Genomic DNA, 22,775 nt, shown 5'->3' with positions numbered 1-22,775 from the left:
GAAAAAGATCAGTATTTCCCATTGCTTATAGATTGGTCCATTACCATCAAATACCCATTTTTTAGTACTGTGATTTATACTGTCAGCACAACATAAATAGCTCTCAGCAGAAAGCTAACTAATCAATAGCGGTATTGAAGAACATGGCCTTAGTGTCTGTAATACTATATCATCATGGACTGCCCGTGCTCTAGCAAACTGAGAAAATATAGATTATCTTACCTTGCATCCAGTGATAATACTGTATCCCCAGTGATTTGGTGCACATTCGTCACACCGTTCTCCAAGAGTGTTGGGAGGACAAACACAATGACCAGTGTCTGCATCACAGTTATTTCCAACATGAGGACATTCGCATGCTTCATGGGAAACCAAAAGCCAGGTGTTAGGAAATGGTAGTTATAGATAAAAGCTTTGTATTGCACAAGATTAATATTGTTGTAGGCTTGAACAAAAATCAATGCCGGACTACGGGTTACACATTCCAGTAAATATAACACTTTAGTTCTTTTGCTTTGTTCTGCAAAACCAGTTACATAGCATAGTTCAATAATCAGTTCTGAACACACTTCTGTAACAATGCCATATGATTTAAATGGAATTCACATAGAGTATGTACTTTGCATTATATATATATATATATATATATATATATATATATATATATATATATATATATATATATATATATATATATATATATATTCAATATTAATATTACTATTACTACCAAGAACCATTCAAAATATATATTTATAATTAAAGCTTGTTGATGTGATCAGTTATAAATGAAGCACAGTGATTAAACTGCCTGTAAAATAAAGTACCCCAATTTTAAAAATGAGGATATTAGATATTCAGAGTTTTATGATTTCTATAAAAGAACTTGGCCTGTGACCTCACACCTTTATATGTAACTGAACTGCTTAATATTTTTTTACTTAAGGGGTACATTATTCTCTCTATCTATTCATCCATCCATCCATTTATCCATCCATCCAACTGAACTGCTTAATAATTTTCTACTTAAGGGGTATCTATCTATCTATCTATCTATCTATCTATCTAATCATCTAATCTATCTAAAGTTGTACACTAGAAATAAAGATCAAATACCTTTATAATCCCTGGGTGCTCTGGGATACATACTTTTTATGTATCCATCCATCCATCCATCCAACTGAACTGCTTAATAATTTTCTACTTAAGGGGTACATTATTCTATCATCTATCTATCTATCTATCTATCTATCTATCTATCTATCTATCTATCTATCTATCTATCTATCTATCTATCTAATCATCTAATCATCTAATCTATCTAAAATTGTACACTAGAAATAAAGATCAAATACCTTTATAATCCCTGGGTGCTCTCGGATACATACTTTTTAAAATGGTCATACAAATGGTATCATACCATTAAATTTGAATTATATCTTTCACTATGAAAGCATGCAACTGGTGTTTACATTTTTATACATATGGGTGTGTTCATGTTTAAAAAAATATTTGTCACTCCCCAATAAGGAGGGATGTATGGATAGCCACCTTATGCTGCTAAATATCAGAACCATATATCCATATTTATTATGTAAAAGACATTCACATGTGAAAGCAATTGAGAGATGCTGTTGTTGAGAGGTTACCATATGTGGAGTTTTTAAGGGTAGAGTTGAAATTCTTATGATAACACAGGGGTTGTTACTAAAGGGATTCTTTTTTGTACAATATTGTTATGACAAATGGCTTAGCTATGATCATGTATTGTAAAAGATGGTAATTTTTCTTTCTTGCATTTATAGTAAGAGTACATACGGGTACATCCTCCTTCTTGGAAATCATAAAATCCATGAGCACAGTGATCACATTTCTTTCCAGTTACTCCAGGTTGGCATCGGCATTGGCCACTGTCATCACAATCAAAAGACTTGGAACCAAATGAGTTGCAATTACAAGGAACACAGCCTTGTGCAGATTGGATGCCAAAGGTTTGTGGCTAAAAGAAAAAGAAACAAAAGAAGGCAATTACTCAACTACCTCATCATACTTGAAGCAGAAAACAGCTGTTTAGATGTGTATTAAGCTGTTTGGGCCCCTCTGGTATATGAAAAAATGAAAATATAAATACTAAAATTTCTAGTTTGTATGCTTAATTGAATTTTGTGTTGATTGAGATGGAAACATAAATGAATATTATTTATCCAAAATGTATTTATGCAAAATGTATTACTTACAAAATTATACACTGCACTTAGGTCACATTGATTCTATATTTTTTTAATGGTTGTGTCCCTGATATTAAGGAGGTGTACAGTGAACATCCATTTCCATTCTGACTATCCCACTTGTCTGACAAGTCTAACACTAAGGGGCCAATTCATTAACTTCGAGTGAAGGAATAAAAGAAAAAATACTTCGAAGTGTTTTTTTGGCTACTTCGACCATCGAATGGGCTACTTCGACCTTCGACTACGACTTTGAATCGAAGGATTCAAACTAAAAATCGTTTGACTATTCGACCATTCGATAGTCGAAGTACTGTCTCTTTAAGAAAAAAACTTCGACCCCCTAGTTTGCCACCTAAAAGCTACCGAACCCAATGTTAGCCTATGGGGAAGGTCCCCATAGGTTTGGCTAAATTTTTTTGGTCGAAGGATAATCGTTCGATCGAACAAGTATTCCTTCGATCATTCGATCGAAGTATTTGCGCAAAATCCTTCGACTTCGATATTCGAAGTCAAAGGATTTTCATTCCCAGTCGAATATCGAGGGTTAATTAACTCCAAATGCAAAAATCACGAAAAACTTGTGATTAATTTTTTTATAAAATCTGAATTTTTACGAATTTATTAAACTCGGAGGATGGAAAAGTCTTAATCTGAAAATCCGGCATCTCAGACCTTTTGAGGTTGCATATAAGTCAATGGGAGAAGTCTCAATGATTTTTTGATGTGTGCTGGGTTTTTGTGCCATACCCGGAAGTTTTCAGGTCAAAATTTCCGAAAAAAAAATGTGAAATTCGTGAAAATCTGATGGAAAATTCTTGAAAATTATTACATTATTAAATTCTTGTAAATTATTACATTTTTCCCACAAAGCAAATTTTTGGGAAAATGTAATAATAAATAAGCTTAAAAAACCCAAGCAGATTTGATTGGAGTTTGTAGCAGAAAATATTGAGATAAATTCGGACTTTGATAAACAACCCCCTAAGTAAGAAAGATAAGCAGTTAATTCTAGCACAGCACGCCTGTTGGTGGCATTTTTTTTAACCTTTCCGAGAGATGGAATGGAGCAATTTATTGCAATAATTTTACAACAATTATACAAACTACATTGATTGTTTTACTTTTGTCATAGTCTAATCTAGCACATTTTTCAATGTTTTTCTTTCTAAATCATTCTGCAGTGCTGCATTTGTATAATTTCCACTTTTTAAAATGCTTTATATTATCCTTCCACTTTTTTTGCATGACCATTTATCTAATTAAAAAAATCCACCCAATGTACATAATTTTTCTAATTATTTCTTCATCAAACATTCTGTAAATACTCTCTAATTAATATTACTTTCTCGATATTCCATCTTAACTGTATTATTCTAAATTTTAAACTCCCTCTATTTCCATGTGTATTGCTTTAAAGGTTATGCCCACCCAAAACAATTGCATGACACAAGAAAATGTAATTCTATTCAACTTTCTAATACACACAAATTAAAATTTTCCATTTAGTTATTTGTAAATGTAGGGGAAAACAAATTTATGTTCTTTCTTTCCTTTCCCCAACATTCCATTGCAGCATTTTATTGGTAGTGGTGGTGTTTATTTAGGCTTCACATTTTAACAAAGTGTTATTGTTAAGAAAATTAGCACAGGAGCATAATACGTCCACGCAGGTTAAACACAACCAACAATGTGAAATTAAATCAAGCACATGCAAACAAAATAATATCTACACAAATCCATATATTTATTATATATATTATAACTGCAAACATACAAAAAAACGTTTTTTCTCATAAGGTAAATTTTAAGACCACATAATGGTAGTATGAGAAGAATAAAGGTGACCAGGTATAAAATAAACTCCTTATTGTGGCACTAAAATACTAAAAAGATTCAGGAAGTTAGAATAAATTCTTTATTTCCCCTCATTACTGAGTGGATCAAAAACCAATGCAGAGTATTCAGAGTAGGGATCTTCCTGAACTTGTAAATAGACCTGTGAGGGCTACTCTTATATGTTATGTGCATTATGGGTGCATTTAAGTAGCACAATAAGTTTTAAGCTATTATAAGCATTAGAATAGGTTAAAAAACAATAGAAAAATATGGTAGAGGAATTCCCAGGTTGTGAAGTTAAAAAATATATAAGCTGGTTAGAAATGTATCAGTGTTAGAAATATCTACAATATATATAAGCTCAAATAAGCACATGAACATATCATAATATGATTTTGCTTTCACTGTATCTGACTGTAACAAATAAAGGTTCGGTATTGGTTTCCACACTAATATGTGAAAGTACCCTCCAAAAAATGTGCATTTAAGTAGCACAATAAGTTTTAAGCTATTATAAACATTAGAACAGGTTAAAAAATAAATGAAATATATGGTTGAGGATTTCCCAGGTGAAGTATTTATTAAACTAATAAACCTTTTTTTCTTTTTTCGACATTTTTTGTCTGTTGTTTAAATCCTGTGAGTGCGATCATTCTACACACACATACCTATATATATATATATATAGATATATATATATATATATATATATATATATATATATATATATATGCTTGAAAAAGCACATGAACATATCATAAATATCAGTATTGGTCCCACACTACTTTGTGAAAGCCCTCCTCTAAAAAATGTGAATATAGCCTTTTTGCTACAATAAAGCCTGTTTTTGTCAAGGGTGTAGGTCCTTTTGTTAAATTATTAACAGGTAACCAGTAATGTTTCAGTACTTGCACCAAATACCACTGTGCACTGCTGTTACATGCATTCATTACAAACCATGCAGTCACTGCCTGCACAGGCATTTACCAAAACAGTTGGTTTGTAAGCACCACGGGGGCAACCTCTTGTGCTGGGGGGAGTCCACCTCCTAGGTGGAGCTTGGATGTTCTGGGTAATCCGAGTGTGAGCTTTTCTTTCATATACCTGTCTTCTCATCTCACATTTCTTCCCAAAATATTCTGGTTTACAGATACACCTTCCTGTTATGTCACATCGCAGTGACATTGAACCACTTAAACTGCAGCCACAAGGCAAGCATATCTGCTTCTCAGAATCCCACCAACAGTTGGGCTTTTGAAATAAAAGGAAAAAGAAAGAACTCATAAAGACAGAAAGAAAAAGGAAGAGGGGAAAAGAGAATGTAGGATTGATTGTCATGCTACTCAGATTTTATATCTCTGCATCAAAATATTACAAGGCAGAACATAATGTATTTCAGAGAAATATACAGGGTGACAACAACTTCTGCATTTCTCATATGGCTCATAGCAAACAGCACATAACAAATGATATTTGTAATTAAATGATGGATGACTCTCAGCATAGTTTGATGACACAGAATCTTCTTTTATGGAAATACAGAGAAATGGGAAAAAAGCCATTTCATACATTCTTTTCTTCTTTTGTGAAGCAGCACAGTTTTCTACAAAAACTAGAGATAATATATGAAGCAGATATTCAGAAGTAAACAACATAATAAAGTATAACTACTGTAACAGTATGGAAAAAAATAGACTGAAAAGAAAATCTTTGTACTTTTTTTCCAATGAAAATCATCAGCCGCTCCTTTGTGCTAATCATGTTCTACACATTTAAAAGAGTAACCACATACAGATTTGTATACACAATTTTTAAAATTACATGTATTTAGGGTCTAATTCATGTTTGCACCCAGCAAATGCATGCCAAATGGAGTCCACAAAATTAAAATACATATGCTGGCAAAAGAACAATGAGCTTCAGGGCTGCATTTAAACCATTTTAAAAGGCCATGAAATAGCTGCCATCACACAATTTTAGTGTTTTTAGTAGTTTTGGAAACCATGACTAAACTCACAAAACTACGAATGTTGTGTTTATTAAAAAATCATGATAAAAAAGTATGAACAGAAAATTACTCTGAAAAAATATGAATACCTTGAAAATCTTGAAAAAAGGTTTTCTGACGATACAAAAATTTCGAACTAATTTAAAGTGGTCCAATAGGATCTGCGCAGCTCCCATTGACTTCTATAGGACCGCAACAACTTTTACCTGGCAAAGTTTTGTATAAGTGTTTTTTTCATAAGTCTCAAATTTTTAGAGCTTTTTTAAAAAAAAATAGAAAACAAAAAATTTGTAGAGATTTGTGGAAACATTTTAACTTCAATTGTTAGTAAATAGGATTAAAAATGGATTAATTTTGCCAAGGAATTTAAGAGCTACGATGGCTCAAGCACAAGAGCAATATGTCCCACTGTAAGATGTTCTATTAAACTCACAGGATATATTTTCCTTGTCCAAGAGAAATATCTTAAAAATATCAGAATTACATTATCATGAGCCCTTACGGGAGCTGAATTAAATGCTGTCAATCTATAGGGTCGAGCAGAGCTGATATAGAAATGTCAGTGCTCCTTTTAAAGCTTTTGCACTTTTTCATTTCTGGCCTGTACACTGGACATTTTGTTGAGTGTAAGCCTATGTTCTACTATCATATTAGATTTGCTAGCTGTAACTATAGAGTATTCTTTTTTTTGCTCCAGAATGTTCATCAATTAAGGTTGGAATGACAACATCCAGGATTTGCCCTTTGCCAGTATGGCTGGATTGATGTTTTACAAGCTAGTATGTATGTATCAAGCGACTGTCTCTTTCACTAGCGAAATTGTACAATATGTCTGTTTGTAAATTAGCGATGTCCCTGCAGATGAGATTTCTGGTGAATTTTCATCAGCGACGGCCACTTCGCCCCTTTAGTCGATCTGCCCCACTGAGTTTGGAACAATCATGAAAACAACATGTATACACACAAAGAGGGGGATTTGTGGGAGCACTTCAAGGCTAAGCAAATATACAAGTAATATTGAAGTGCAACTCATCTGGCCAAATTAGCTACAGAGTTATTTTGCTGCAAGAACGGCCAAACTTCCATTTGGTTTTAGCACCCCAACACCTATCCCTTTAATGGTAGTTTTATGCCTTAAAATAGGTTTTAGTCTGGGCAAGCTACAATTTGGTCTTGGCAATCTCTCTCCTTATAAAAGCTAATGGTGGGGAGGATCAAGCCTGTGACTGAGACTAATGCACAGGTCAGAGGACACTTTTCCCAAGAAATGCTACAATGCAAGGAGGTTCCAGCCAATGAAAAATATGACTGGAGATAAATAGTTAGTAGGACCACCATTTAGTGCTTACCTTGATATGGTATGGTGCCTTGACAATTTTATGATCATAGTTAAAAACCCCTGTTTTGCAATATATATTATATATATTTTATATATATATTATAAAAACTATTTAAGTTCACTTATTAATAATCCCATGAGTGCTCCAATTTTTATTATATGGATACACATTTCATATTCACATTTCATATGAGTGTAGGACTGGCCAGACCAGTGATGACGTAGTTGACCAACAATAATGCCTATACTATATGTGCTTATGCTATAATATGTTTGTGTAGCTTCTCCAGAAATAATTTTAAATAAATATACACATTTACTTAAAATTGTCATTTTAAAGTTTTCTGTTTTCAGATATTCTATTTGGAATAAACTTGAATAAAATTCTGTCTTTTAAATATTTTAGCATGTAGCCCTGAAATAACAGCAACAGGCTTGTAAAAATATTGGGGCCACATAGATCATATTGTTATTATCTCTTCAACAAGTCCACTGTGGGCAGTCTGGGGACAGACATATAGACTAGCCTATTCCCCAGACAGCTATTTCCCTGCAAACAAATACTGTAAGCTGCATAATTATATTAGTCAGTGCAGATGCAGGGATATAACATTTGCCAACAACAGAGTCATTAGGAAAATGCTGCCAGGTTAAGTATCACTTGTGAGTTTTGCTATGCCCCCTAGAGCACCAATGAACTCTTTCAACTATTTTCATTTTAACTAACACTTAAACATAATGCATAAATATGTAAATATTATAATCAAAATGTGCAATCTAGCATACTTTTAATTGATGGAGTAAAAAATAACTTGGTTCACTGACTTTGCTTTCAAACAAGTATAACATGCAGAATATAAAGTGTCTTTCTGCAGTTTTACCCTTGTAGAATCAAATCTCCACAAAGGCTATGTTATGTATGTTAAAGTTTAAGGGGCACATTTACTTAGCTCGAGTGAAGGATTAGAATGAAAAATACTTCGAATTTCAAAGTATTTTTTTGGCTACTTCGACCATCGACTACGACTTCGACTTCAAATCGAACGATTCGAACTAAAAATCATTCTACTATTCGACCATTCGATAGTCGAAGTACTGTCTCTTTAAAAAAAACTTCGACCACCTACTTTGCCATCTAAAACCTACCGAGCACCAATGTTAGCCTATGGGCTTTCCTAGCTTTTTTTGATTGAAGGAAAGGAAAGGATTGAAGGAAAGGATTTAATCTTTCGATCGAATGATTTTTCCTACGATCATTCGAACAAACGAATTGGGGTAAATCCTTCGACTTCGATATTCGAAGATGAAGGATATTACATCGACGGTCGAATTTCGAGGGTTCATTAACCCTCGATATTCGAACAATAGTAAATGTGCCCCACGTGTACATATTAGAACTTCCTATTTTATAAATCTACATATTATATTTTAATGTTACTGTCACTGACACTGAAATATACAATTATATCTGTAACTGGAGCATCTCTGCAGCATTATTAATCCTGTTCTGTTCCTTTTTCCATGAAGTCTTGTAGTAGTAAGCACTGCACAGTTTAAAATTGCAGAATCTTAATAAACTTCCTTTCACTTGGCCAAACCCTTGTTCTTCACCAATACTTTTTTCCAGAAAATGTTTAAGAGATGAAACACTTTTATAGTTCAGAAGTTGGAGATATTCCTACCAGCCATCATATAGGGTTACCTTAAGCAATACTGTTGATGTACAATACTTCTTTCTGTAAAAACACACTTTAGAGAATGGACCAAATTGTCTTTGTCACGATCGCCGCCCGGAGCAGGTCCAAGAGCTCCGGGCGGCGCGTCCCTCCTTGCCGGCGTCGCTTCCAAAATGGCGGCTCCCATGGCCGCCACGTGGGTAGCGGCGACTGCGCGATGGCGTCAGCGCGCCGACGTCGGCGCAAGGGCGTCAATGACATCACAATGGCGCCAAATTCAAAATAAAAACGCCAACTAGACGCCAGAATGGCGCCCAAGTATAGGACTACTTTCCCTATAGTATCCTGGGTTTCCTGTGAAGCTTTATTGCTATATCTTGTTCCTGATTTATATTCTGACCCTTTGCCTGGACTTTGGACTTTGCTGATATCTGCCTCCCTGTGAACTTTTGCCTGGATCTCGACTACTCTTTTGATTAACCCTTTGGACACCGCGAACTTGCTCCCTCAAGAGGGCTTCCTCCTCGATCCTGACAACCTCCCTGGTGGGAGCATCCCGGCTCCCTGACATTATACTTGGGCCATGGATCCTACTGAGGAAGCTACACCTGATGTCGGACGAGCGCTCCGCGGACTGGCGTCCCGCATGCAGGAATATGAAGCCCAGCAGTACCACATAGGACAGGCACTCGATACCCTTCTCTCCCGAGTGCCTCCAGCGCCTCCTGCTCCCAAGCGGCTGCAAATCCTCCTATGGCGGACGTCTCGTCTAGCACAGGTTTCTCGTCTGGTGAGCCTCGTATTCCGCCTCCTCCTCGCTTCAGTGGGGACCCACAGGCCTGCAGAGGTTTCGCTACACAGTGCCAGATCCAGTTCGAGTTTCAACCCTCGCACTTCCCCAATGAACGTTCCAAGGTGGGGTATGTGATGTCTCGTTTGGTGGGCAAAACGCTTGAGTGGGCAACATCTCTTTGGGAGAAGAATTCTCCATTGACTTTTGATGCCAAGGCGTTTCTTCAAGCCTTTCGTACGGTGTTTGATGCCCCGGGTCGGGTCACAAATGCTCCTTCTCGCCTTCTGCAACTCCGTCAGGGAAACCGCAGTGTCAGTGACTATGCTATTGACTTTAGAACTTTGATGGCTGAGACTTCCTGGAATGACGATGCCTATAAGGCCGTATTCTATCAAGGTCTGTCTATTCGCATTAAAGATGATCTTGTCTCCAGGGAGTTCCCTGATCTGCTGGAAGACCTGATTGCACTATCCATTAAGGTGGACACTCGTCTTAGAGAGCATCAAGTAGAGAGGGAGCGTTGTAAATGATTTCAACCCATGTTGGCACCTCGCTTCCAGAGACCTCTCTTGCAAACTCCAGCTGCTCAAGCCTCTCCTTCTCCTCCGGAGGAACCGATGCAAGTTGGAAGGGCTCGTCTCTCCGAACAAGAAAGACTCCGTAGACGAATGGCTGGCTTATGTCTGTATTGTGGCGGACAGTCTCATTTTGCAAACTCTTGTCCGGTGAAGCCCACGAGTTCTGTTCCCCGAGGTATTTCCAGGGTAACTCATGTAGGGGGCACTACTCCGAAGTCTCAAGAGAACTCTCACAGGTTTCTTCTTCCTTTACAGATTCGCCTAGCCACTAAGACCATTGTCGGCTCCGCTTTCATTGACTCTGGAGCTGCTGGGAACTTCATGGACGCTCTTTTCGCCAAACACATGGAAGTTCCCTTATTTCCATTGTCCACTCCGCTTCGTGTCACTGCCATTGATGACAGACCCCTGGTGGCTGAATTTATCTCCATGACGACTGGTGAATTGCCTGTGCAGGTTGGGACGCTGCATAAAGAAAGACTTTCGTTCCTAATTATTTCCTGTCCATCAGTTCCAGTCGTTTTGGGTCTCCCTTGGCTACGCCTGCATAATCCCACCATTGATTGGTCCGCAGGACAGATTTCCCGTTGGAGCCCATTTTGCCAGAAGCATTGTCTTCCTGCTGAACCCCTCCAGAGGGTGAATATCTCTATGTCTGATCTGAAGACTCTACCCTCCTTTTACAGGGAGTTCTCTGATGTATTCTGTAAGAAGTCTGCAGAATTCCTTCCTCCACATCGACAATACGATTGTCCTGTCGATCTTCTGCCTGGAACCATGCCCCCTAGAGGTCGTACTTATCCTCTCTCTCCAGCGGAAACCACTGCCATGAAGCAATATATCCAAGAGAATCTCCAGCGGGGGTTTATTCGCCCTTCTACTTCTCCTGCCGGGGCTGGATTCTTCTTCGTGGAAAAGAAGGATGGAGGTCTACGTCCCTGCATTGACTACCGGGGTCTTAATAAAATCACTGTTAAGAACCGGTATCCCTTGCCCCTGATTGCTGAACTCTTTGACCAACTGAAGGGGGCTAAAATCTTCACTAAGTTGGATCTCCGTGGGGCGTATAACCTTATCCACATCCGGGAAGGTGACGAATGGAAGACAGCATTCAACACTCGGGATGGGCACTACGAGTACCTCGTAATGCCCTTTGGTCTCTGCAATGCCCCCGCTGTCTTTCAAGAATTCGTGAACTAAATTTTCCGGGATCTCTTGGGAAAATATGTGGTCGTGTACCTAGATGACATCTTGATTTTCTCCAAGGACCTTGCAAGCCATCGCTCTCAGGTGAAGGAAGTACTCTCTCGTTTGAGGAAGAACTCTCTCTTTGCCAAACTGGAGAAATGTGTGTTTGAAGTGTCCAAGATCCCTTTTCTGGGCTATATCATCTCCCCAGAGGGTTTCGAGATGGATCCTGTGAAAGTGTCTGCAATCCAAGAGTGGCCTCTACCCCTAAGTACTAAGGCAATCCAGAGATTCATTGGTTTTGCTAACTACTATCGGCAATTCATTAAGGGATTCTCTTCTCGTATTGCTCCAATCCTTGCTCTCATCCGAAAAGGGGGTAAACCCAGCTCTTGGCCCCCACCTGCTGTTGAAGCTTTTCAATCCTTGAAGGATGCCTTCACTTCTGCTTCGGTTCTCCGCCATCCTGATCCCAGAGTTACCTTTCTTCATCGAGGTGGATGCTTCTGAAGTTGGAGCCGGAGCTATCTTGTCCCAAAGACATCCCTCTGATGGGAAGCTGCATCCATGTGGGTATTTCTCTAAGAAGTTCTCTCCTGCGGAGCAAAATTATGATGTAGGAAATCGAGAACTCCTGGCGGTTAAGCTTGCCTTAGAAGAGTGGCGTCACCTCCTTGAAGGTTCCTTGATCCCAGTCACGATCTACACAGATCATAAGAATCTTGAATTCATCCAATCTCTCAAGAGGCTGAATCCCAGACAAGCAAGGTGGTCTCTCTTCTTCTCTCGATTTAACTTCGTCTTGACTTTTCGCCCTGGCTCCAAGAATCGGAAGGCCGATGCTCTTTCTCGAAGTTTCACTCCGGTGGATCGTAATCCTGAAAGACTAGAGCCTATTATTCCTCCTGTCAAGATCATCGCTTCCTTGTACCCTCAATTCGCTGATCAAATCCTGGCTGGTCAATCTTCTGCTCCTCCTGATACCCCCATTGGGATGGCGTTTGTCCCCTCCGAGTTACGTCTGCCCATTCTTCAACAGACTCACTGTTCCAAGCAAGCTGGACATCCCGGTCCAGAAAAGACTCGTGAACTCCTTCGACGTTTAGTCTGGTGGCCGACTATCCGAAAAGATGTCAAAGACTTTGTTTCTGCCTGTACTGTTTGTGCCACTTCCAAGTCCAGCCATTCTCGCCCCAGTGGGTTACTACAGCCGTTGCCTGTTCCCTCTCGTCCTTGGATGCATTTGGCAATGGACTTCATTGTTGAACTTCCTCCCTCCTGTGGGAACACCGTGATTTGGGTTGTCATTGACCGCTTCAGCAAGATGGCCCACTTCATCCCTCTACGGAAGCTTCCATCTGCAGTGGAGTTGTCACAGTTGTTCATCCAGTTCATTTTTCACCTGCATAGCTTCCCAACTGAGATCGTTTCTGACAGAGGGTCTCAATTCACGGCTAAATTCTGGCGTTCCCTGTGCAAAGATCTAGGTATTAATCTTCAGTTCTCCTCAGCTTATCATCCCCAGACTAATGGAGCGGCTGAGCGAGTGAACCAAGCCTTGGAACAGTTCTTGAGGAACCACGTTTCCCTTTGTCAAGATGATTGGTCTGATCTCCTCCCGTGGGCGGAATTTGCTCATAACAATGCCTGCCACGCTTCCACTGGAAGGTCCCCATTTATGTCTGTGTATGGTCTACATCCTCTATCCTTCCCACAAGACTTTGTGTTGTCTGATGTTCCGGCCGCTGATGACCATGCAGCCCCCATGTCTGCTATTTGGGCTGCAACCAAGTCAAACCTGGAGAAGAGTGCTCTGGTTCACAAGTCGTTTGCAGATCGTAGACGTAGACCCTCTCCTCCCTACAAGGTCGGTGATAAAGTCTGGTTGTCTTCCAGGAACATTCGGTTGAAGGTACCATCTCCTAAGTTGGGTCCGAGGTTCGTAGGTCCATTTCCCATTTTGGAGGTGATCAATCCTGTGGCTGTCAGACTTCAGCTTCCCCCTGAGATGCGAATTCCCAACGTGTTTCATGTCTCCTTGGTGAAACCCGCCACCTCCAACCACTTTTCCGTGGTCCAGCCTTCCCCTCCTACTATCTCTGTGGATGACCAACAAGAATATGAGGTGGAGAAGATCCTTGACTCCAGGATCTCCAGGGGCTCTCTTCAGTACCTCATCAAGTGGAAAGGCTTCGGCCCTGAAGAATGCTCCTGGGAAGGATGCTCTGATGTCCATGCTCCTCGTCTGGTGAGGGAGTTCCACTCCAAATTTCCCCAGAAGCCAAGTCCTGGTGGTCCGGAGGCCCCCCGTGAGGGGGGGGTACTGTCACGATCGCCGCCCGGAGCAGGTCCAAGAGCTCCGGGCGGCGCGTCCCTCCTTGCCGGCGTCGCTTCCAAAATGGCGTCAATGACGTCACAATGGCGCCAAATTCAAAATAAAAACACCAACTAGACGCCAGAATGGCGCCCAAGTATAGGACTACTTTCCCTATAGTATCCTGGGTTTCCTGTGAAGCTTTATTGCTATATCTTGTTCCTGATTTATATTCTGACCCTTTGCCTGGACTTTGGACTTTGCTGATATCTGCCTGCCTGTGAACTTTTGCCTGGATCTCGACTACTCTTTTGATTAACCCTTTGGACACCGCGAACTTGCTCCCTCAAGAGGGCTTCCTCCTCGATCCTGACAACCTCCCTGGTGGGAGCATCCCGGCTCCCTGACAGTCTTTGCCTGTATGTATAGGTAAAATCATAATTGAACCAAAATTTGTAACCAACACTGATAAAACCTCTTTGTCCACTGGCTAGACCAGGTGCCATTGTATCAAATATATAAAAATAATGTAAAACTTACAGGGTAGCGACCAATCAGATGTTTGTTTTCAAACAGCTGACCAATAAACCCTACTTGATTGATTGTTATGGGTTACTAGACCAAACTTACATTCATGTATTAACTTACCACAATGGTTTAATAATACTCTCATCCATTCAAATTCACTCTTAGCTCAGCCAAGCCAGGAAGCTTTCTATTGGCATTTTACATTAAATTGTAAAGTAAAATACATTCTGCTGTACAGAGATTCCCCAGTAGGCTGTATTGCTAAGCCAATGAACAATTTGTTTTATATATTTATATATAGCCAGTTTACTTGAATTCCAATAACTATTTAAATAACTCTAGTAAGTAATAAGACAAACATTAACTTACCAAACACTCATCACACTGGCGGCCAATAACATTGTTCCTGCACTCACACTGTCCTGTTTCAATGTTGCAAGATGTGGACAAAGAACCATTGATATGACAGTTGCAGGCTAAAAACAACAAAACAAATAGACATGTATTTAGCATATAGGCAAAGCAAACAAATTAGGCAAAGCAAACAAATGTAAGGCAAAACAAACAAACAGTTGATCCTCTGAATTGTTTTTAAAAAAATAAATGTTAACAGTAAAGATTAAGCAAACTACAAAAATATTCTTTTCTCTTTATATATGACAAATGAATAGTTCCTAGTCAGACAAACTACTTAGGGGCCCATTTACTTAGCTTGAGTGAAGGAATAGTATAAAAAAAACTTCGAATTTCGAATGTTTTTTTTGGCTACTTCGACCATCGAATTGGCTACTTCAACTTTCGACTACGACTTCATCTTGGAATCGAACGATTCAAACTAAAAAACGTTAGAATATTCGACCATTAGATAGTCAAAGTACTGTCTCTTTAAAAAAAACTTCAACCCCCTACTTCGCCACCTAAAACATGCCGAGCACCAATGTTAGCCTATGGGGAAGGTCCCCATAGGCTTTCTAAGTTTTTTTTGGTCGTAGAAAAATCGTTCGATTGATTGATTAAAATCCTTCGAATCATTCGATTTTTCATTCAATCATACAAATTGCGGTAAATCGGATTTACATTCGGCAGTCGAATATCAAGGGTTAATTAACCCTCGATATTCGACCCCAAATGTGTATCACTGCACATTTAGTTAAGTAAGTTAATATGAGATAAGATTTCAAATATTGTGACTAAGTCAAGTTCAAACTCAGAGCTAATGAAAACACCTACACTATATTTGTTTAGATATATTTTAGACAGTGGGTAATTAACAGGCCTTAATGATTTTCAGTTCCATACAGCTAGTTAATTAACCCTCTAGGGACCAATTTCTTGACCTTCATTACACTACTCACAAAAGCATTGGACTGGGCTGGCAGGTCACCAGGAGAAAACCCGGTGTGCCATGCCAGCCTAGTACCACATCCTGCCTGGGACTGGGGCAGAGGTGTGAATTTGTGGGATGGTGTGGTGTGGAGCTGGGAGGAGTTGAGTCAGGTGTATATGTGAAGGGGGTTGGGGCACCGTGGCTGGGGTGGTTGAACCCTGAGATGGTGGCCTCCAGTGGGCTCAGGACACCCAGTCAGACAGGGCTGATCCTATCAAATGTGGGGCCCAATTGGGACCATGTTGGCGGGGCCCCTAGACAAAGTGTTGCTGGCTACTGACACACCAAGCACGGGTGCTTCGCCAATGAGGCGAGTTGAGGCTGTTGCCTCAGGCGGCAGCGCCCCACTAGGTACCAGGGGCAGCAAAAATGCTGCTCCTTGTACTTTAAGAGCGAATTTCCGGGGGGGGGCAGCAGCGACTGCTGCTGCCTCAGGCGGCGGAGGGGCCAGGATCACCCCTGACACCAAGTATTTAGGAAAATAAGGGCATACAGGCACAAAATAGAAAGGAAAGGGGCAGACAAGGTAAGAGAGTGAGAGGGATGAAATAGGGGCACATAATAGGGGCACACAGGGTAAGAGAGAGAGGGAGGAAATAGGAGAGTGGACTGGGCCAATTAGTTTGGGGCAGGCTGGGCCGATTCAGCTTGGGAGCAGGCTTGGTTGGATTGGGGGCAGGCAGGGCCTATCAAGGTTGGAGGAAAGCTGGGCTTATGAGAGTTGGGGGCAGGCTAGACCTATGGAGTTGGGGGATAGGCTGGCTTATCAGAGTTGGGGGTGGGCTGGAAATATGGATTTGGGGATGGGCTGGACTCTCAAAGTTGGGGGCAGGCCAGGCAGCATCATGTGCTGAGGGAAATATTATCTGTGCTGCCCTGTGGTGCGGGGCCCCCAGAGGTGCGGGGCCCTGTTGGGCCCAATTGGTCCAATAGGCCTAAGGCCGGCCCTGCAGTCAGACATTGGCTCCCAAAGACTGCATCTTAAAGGGGAAGGAAACCTAGTTGTCGCAAAACCCCTCCCCCCTCCCGTGTGTTGCCCACCCTCCCTACTCCCCCCTGGCCTACCTGTCCCGCTGGGCAAATGCCCCTAACTTGTTACTTACCCTTCTGCGCAGGTCCAGGGAGTTCACAGACGACATCTTCTTCCACGCAATCTTCTTCCTGCTTTGATCGGCGCATGTGCAGTAGGAGCATTTCGCCGGTATGATCTACTGCGCATGCGCCAAAAGTACTTCGTGACTTTTGGCGCATGCGCAGTAGATCCGTACCAGCGAAATGCTCCTAATGCGCATGCTCCAAAACGCCGTTCAAAGCAGGAAGAAGATCGTGTGGAAGAAGTAGTCGTCTGTGAACTCCCTGGTCTGGACCTGCGCAGAAGGGTAAGTAACAAGTTAGGGGCATTTGCCCAGCGGGACAGGTAGGCCAGGGGGGAGGAGGGAGGGTGGGCAACACACGGGAGGGGGAGGGTTTTTGCGCCAACTAGGTTTCCTTCCCTTTAAATGACAAAAGAAAATCAAAACAAAAGAATCACCCCTTTCTTTACAAACAACTTTTTTTGCACCTGTGTATATGCATGCATATATATAGCAAAAAGTATTCACTCAACAGGCTCACTTATTTATCAAAGTCTGCTCGTTTTTTTTAGCTTATTTATTATTACATTTTCCTGAAAATTTGCTTTGCAGGAAAAAACAAGATTTTCAAGATTGTTTCAGAATTTTCACCTGAAAACTCAGAAAACTTCGGGGTATTGCACGAAACCCAGCGCACATCAAAAAATCATTGGGACTTCTCCCGTTGACTTAGATACACATATAAAAAAAAAAAGTTCTTATATATTCGAATATAGAATGCATTCAGCAGTATAAAAACAAATAGCAATAACAAACAAGAAGGCAGACCAAAGCAAGGCGTATACTCACACTGACAGCCTTTTGCTTCAAGGGCATTGCCAAAATATCCTTCTGCACATTTATTGCAGTATTGCCCTGTTATTCCCAGCTTGCAGATAAGGCAGGCTCCTGTCTGACTGTCACAGCATCCAGGAGTAGAAAGGTCAAGGTTGTCATTGCACTTGCAGGGTTTACATGATCCTCCTGGTTCGGATGGCTGTCCATAATACCCTTCTGCACATCTGTAAGGGCAGCAATAGTTTTTTCTATTAATGATTATGAACACCCTTTTCCAGATTTAATCGAATACGGAAGACACTTAGCTTTTGCTCCTCTCTTCCTTGAAGAAACAACAAACCACTGAAAAGTTGAATACATTGGTCCAGTCTGTTTTTTTTTATATGCCCAATTTTATTGTATAACTAATCAAAATAGATTGGCATTGTACATTATGAATACAAATAAAGTGATCCAGAAACAGGCAAAAATAGTTTAAAAATATACATATAGGAAGTAGCGTAATTAGGGGAAATATATATAGTGTCACATCTTGCAGGCACTCACAGAATCCCACAAACAGGCAAAGTAAAATAACTGTAGATCTATATGTGAACACCAGTAGGATACATAATAGCCTTATGCGTTCAATGACAAAGCACTCATAGGCAGGGCTATGGCAATAATCAGATAATCTTAGTTAAGTAGTTCAAGGCCACATTGCTGTCCTAAGCTCTGGGAATCTATCCCAGCATCAACTCGCAGCTAAACTCAGACTGTCCAAGGGATTCAAGCTGTAGTGTAAAGTTTGTTAAGTCCAAGGCAAGACCAGACAGACCTAAAGTGACCACAATATATTATAAGACTATACCACATAGTTAGAACATATCCAAATATGATTGGCAAACTAAAAGAAGCCTCTATGAGAGAGTAGCAAATGTTCGGCATCAGCCAAACAATACTAAAATTTCACTGTTCACAATTTAATCAAAATAGAAAGTTCATGGCTGGAGTTTGATAACGTTTTGTAATAGAAGGGGTTTAGACAACTGTAAAAAAAAATACAAGGGTGGAAAATAAGCTAGGAGACTATTTTGTCTTTTCTGATGCTTGTTGTCGCTTGCCCTGATATTCTGCAGAGACATGCCATCCTGCTTGGCTTTAGGTTCTATAGAAGAGGATTGTTTGACAAACACCACAAAATTGATCCTAAACATGCATCAAAGTTGTGCTAGGTCAAATCAGCCACAATAAACAATAGTTTTTTAAACAGACCATTCTGGGAAATGGAATTGCAGTACAGGTATGGATCTGTTATTGGGAAACTCATAGACTCCATTTTATCCAAATAATCCACATTTTTAAATAAGTATTTCCTTTTTCTCTGTAATAATAAAATAGTACCTTGTACCTGATCCACACTAAGATATAATTAACTTTATTGGAAGCAAAATCAGCCTAATGGGTTTATTTAATGTGTACACTTGTAGTAGACTTAAGGTATGAAGATCCAAATTATAGAATGATTCATTATCTGGAACACCCTAGGTCCTGAGCATTCTAGATAACAGGTCCCACACCTGTATGGGATATTTTTGTTAAACCTGTTATAGTTATGGGGCCCCTTATCAAAAGTACAGTAACTGTCGGACAAGGTCTGAATTTTAATTTTCATCCTTGGGTCAAAACTCACTAAAATAGATTTTAGTGGTAGTTTTCTGTTTTATGGAGAAAGCATAATCTGGTAGGATTCCTACCAAAAGTATGCCATACCTGTACATTTCTATATTTTTACTTTGCACTGTAAATATTTACTTTATTTAACAGTGAATGTCTGCATTTGATTTAACAAAAAACACTTTACAGCTTGAGAGACAGCAAGCTCTTTTAAAACAATTTGTTAACTTCAACTCAAATCGAGTGATAATTGTTGTATCTTTGACCCCTAATGATGGTTTTGGACCATCAGTCTTAGTCATGATCAGTTTAAATGCCAGACAACATAGAATCTACATTCTGTGGCAAAGGGTTCTGAAATGCCACAGGACGTAGATTCTACGTTCTGCGGTATCTCACTCTAAGGAAGCAAAGGATTGGCTTGTAAAGCTGCGCTGTCGCTCCCTGCTTATTCCCCACCCCTAGACAACGAGCAGGAGGGGGAAATGAGCAGGCCCTTAGGTGCAATCGCTCAGGGGCCCCATAGAGAGCAGCAGGATCCAGCACTAGGATGACTCCAGATCGCTGTGGCACCCCTTCTGCCTCTGACTTCAGCCAGCATTCACCCAGGTTAATATAACACACACAAACACACACATTTTACACTATTACACACTTAAATTTACACTTACACGCACTCACATAAATTTTTGGGGGATCAGCGGGTTTCACACATTCACAACACTCACACATACCTGCACACACACACACAGGCACACAACACACAATTTGCCTAGTGTACACACACATATACACACTTACTCAATTTTATAGCTTTTTTATTTTTCTTACTGCATCATGTGTTGTTTTGCCTGAAAATAATGTTTTATTGGCATTGCACTGCACATTGCGCTATAACTTTTGTACATTATTTCAGTGATTATATTGCAGTTCAGTTTGGTGAATTTTTAGCCATTTTATAGCATGTTTAGCCATTTTATTGCATTTCCAGCTTTGCATAGATGTTGTTTGCATATTTCTGTCCGTAAAACCTATTTGGCCATGCTAAAATATTCAAACTTTGATTCTGAATGCTGATACTTTGATTCTGAATGCTGACACTAGTCAGGAAAAAAAGCATTGATTTTTGTGGTTTTGTTGAATTTTAGTGTTATTATACCATTTCGCTCTGTTTTTTGTTACTTCGTTTTGCCCATGGAAATTTTGTCTGCTATATATCCATTTGGGGGTCTCTGTGCGTGACATAGTTTGGTAAATCTATTCATAAATCTATACATATTGGGCATCAACCTGTTTTGTAGACCCCTGGCATTCATATTTAGGATGCTTTATGCTGGTAGGCTACGAAATGTGGGGTATATAATGGAGTAAAATGCAAGCTTTGTGACGATTTTCAGAAATTTTATGTTTAGCATAGCTTTGCAGTTTGGTAGTTTGCAGTAGAAAGAAATAATCACCTGCTTTGGATTCGTCAGAATGTGTACTTTAGTAAAATAATAATTTCTCCATATTGTTATGAGGCAATGTTTAGATATTTCACCAAAACCGACAATTTTGGGAAAGCCTTGCAATTCAGTAGCTTGGATTTGAAAGGCAAGGGTATGCCGTTTTCTGCCTTCGTGCTTTCAAAATTCGGTAATATACTGCCAGGAGTTTTTGCTCTACAGAAGTCCTATACATACATATCTAGTATTTGCACGTTCGAGAGACTTGAGGATTTCCAAATCAGTTGGATTTTCATGTGTAAAATAAAATATTTTTCTGGTATAAATTCATATATTATGAAAAATAGGAATTTTTAATTTTTTTGGTACAATATATCGTTTTCCTAGGTAAACTAAAGAAAACTCAGAAAATGCCCCTAAAGTGAGAGAGCACAGAATGTTTCAAAAACATCTGGCATTTCGTGCAACTAAAAAATCGAAATTCTGCTGGGTTAAATTCAAAACGATTTTAATTGATTTTACAGATTCCAACTAACACAGAAAAATAAGACAATCTTATCTAAATGACTTTATATTTAAGAATTCTTGATCAATTCAAAGTTCCCACTGACTGGTCTGCATAAGGCAAATTGTTAAATTATTTTTTATTTATTTGGGAGTTGCTATAACAAATTACATGGTGTGTCCAGCAGCAGCAATTTTAAAAATTTCTTGTCTTAGCTAAAATATTATAGTGTACAAGATAATAATAATCAACACAATTCACAAATTTAAATGAATAGATATTGGTACAGCCAAAGTACTTCTAATGTATGGCTATATAAAGTAAATGAGGACAATAAAATAGCAAATTACATGATTACATATAATGTGTGTACACTTCTAGAATATTTGCATTTGTTCCTGCAAAAAAATCTGTAGTAATTAGGACAGAACCGTTCTGGAAACATTGGTGTTTACTTCTTCACCATGGGAAGCATTCTTAATGCCCTTCAGCCATTGTAAAAGGTTGCCCCTTATATTGTGTTTAAATCAAATCAAATGACAGAAATTGGGAGGGGTGGGATTGTGCCATACAGTATGTGGTTGTAGGGGCCCATAGGGGGTTAATCTGCCCCTATGGCTTTAAAACCCCACCCTTTGCTCAGTGTTATTGGCTAAGAGGTGATATGACAACTTCCTGCCACACTGCACTATAGTGTGTATAAAGAGTGGCCTCTTCCTCTTTGGCTGCTGGATGCTGATCCAGCTGGGTGTGCCCAGGGGAGCCTGGGTGCAGCAAGGCCCAGAAAGTCATGGGTCCAAGTCGGTGGGACCAGGCAACCCCGTGAATGAGGAATAGAAAGTGGCAGGCGAGCTCCCAGTACTAGTACACTCTAGGAGTGTAATATAGTCAGGGTTGAGCTAAATAAGAGCAGTTCTGAGCACCAACATAAGAGTGATAGATTGGAGGTATCTCTCCCAGGCCATATTGCCTGTAGTATAGGGATCCCAGCGAAGAGGGAATCAGGAGAGATGATTGCCATGAGGTTGATCCAGAGACCACTACCGGAATATGTTGCAGAGATGAAGTGGGATATCTGCCAAGTCTGTCCTAAGGGAGTGTCAGCCTGTGTAAAGCTGCATGTGATGTGCCTGTGCTTTTTTCTTCTAATCACTGGATGCAAGTAAACCTGGGGACATTGTCTATAACTAATGACATTGACTAATAAACAGTTCTTTGCTTGCATCATAAGAACCTCCTAGCGCCCAATCATTTTTTGTATGCACAGTAGTCTGGGAGTTGTAGTTGCACTACACCTTAGAGGGAATGCTTCCACTTAGCGAAGGCCCGGATCCTGCAGAGAGAGTCCAAATGTTACCCATGCTCCTACCTTAGCTGGACA

At 39.9% G+C, this 22,775-nt stretch overlaps 1 protein-coding gene across 1 annotated transcript in view; it reads right to left on the bottom strand.

Annotated features, from left to right (window-relative positions):
- The window catches only part of LOC108716137 (laminin subunit alpha-2-like), a 433,274-nt gene that overhangs the window by 201,985 nt on the left and 208,514 nt on the right, over positions 1-22,775 (bottom strand). Inside the window, exons 19-22 of the mRNA XM_041562932.1 lie at positions 17,801-18,012; positions 14,861-14,967; positions 1,819-1,999; positions 223-359 (exon numbers count right to left, since the gene is read on the bottom strand). Coding sequence (XP_041418866.1) covers positions 223-359; positions 1,819-1,999; positions 14,861-14,967; positions 17,801-18,012 — 637 coding nt within the window. The remainder of the gene's footprint in view (positions 1-222; positions 360-1,818; positions 2,000-14,860; positions 14,968-17,800; positions 18,013-22,775) is intronic.

The sequence above is a fragment of the Xenopus laevis genome, chromosome 5L (assembly GCF_017654675.1).
Source record: "Xenopus laevis strain J_2021 chromosome 5L, Xenopus_laevis_v10.1, whole genome shotgun sequence".
In the NCBI taxonomy this organism is placed as follows: domain Eukaryota; kingdom Metazoa; phylum Chordata; class Amphibia; order Anura; family Pipidae; genus Xenopus; species Xenopus laevis.
Note: the sequence above shows the minus strand (reverse complement) of the source record. Positions and strands in the feature narration are given on the sequence as shown.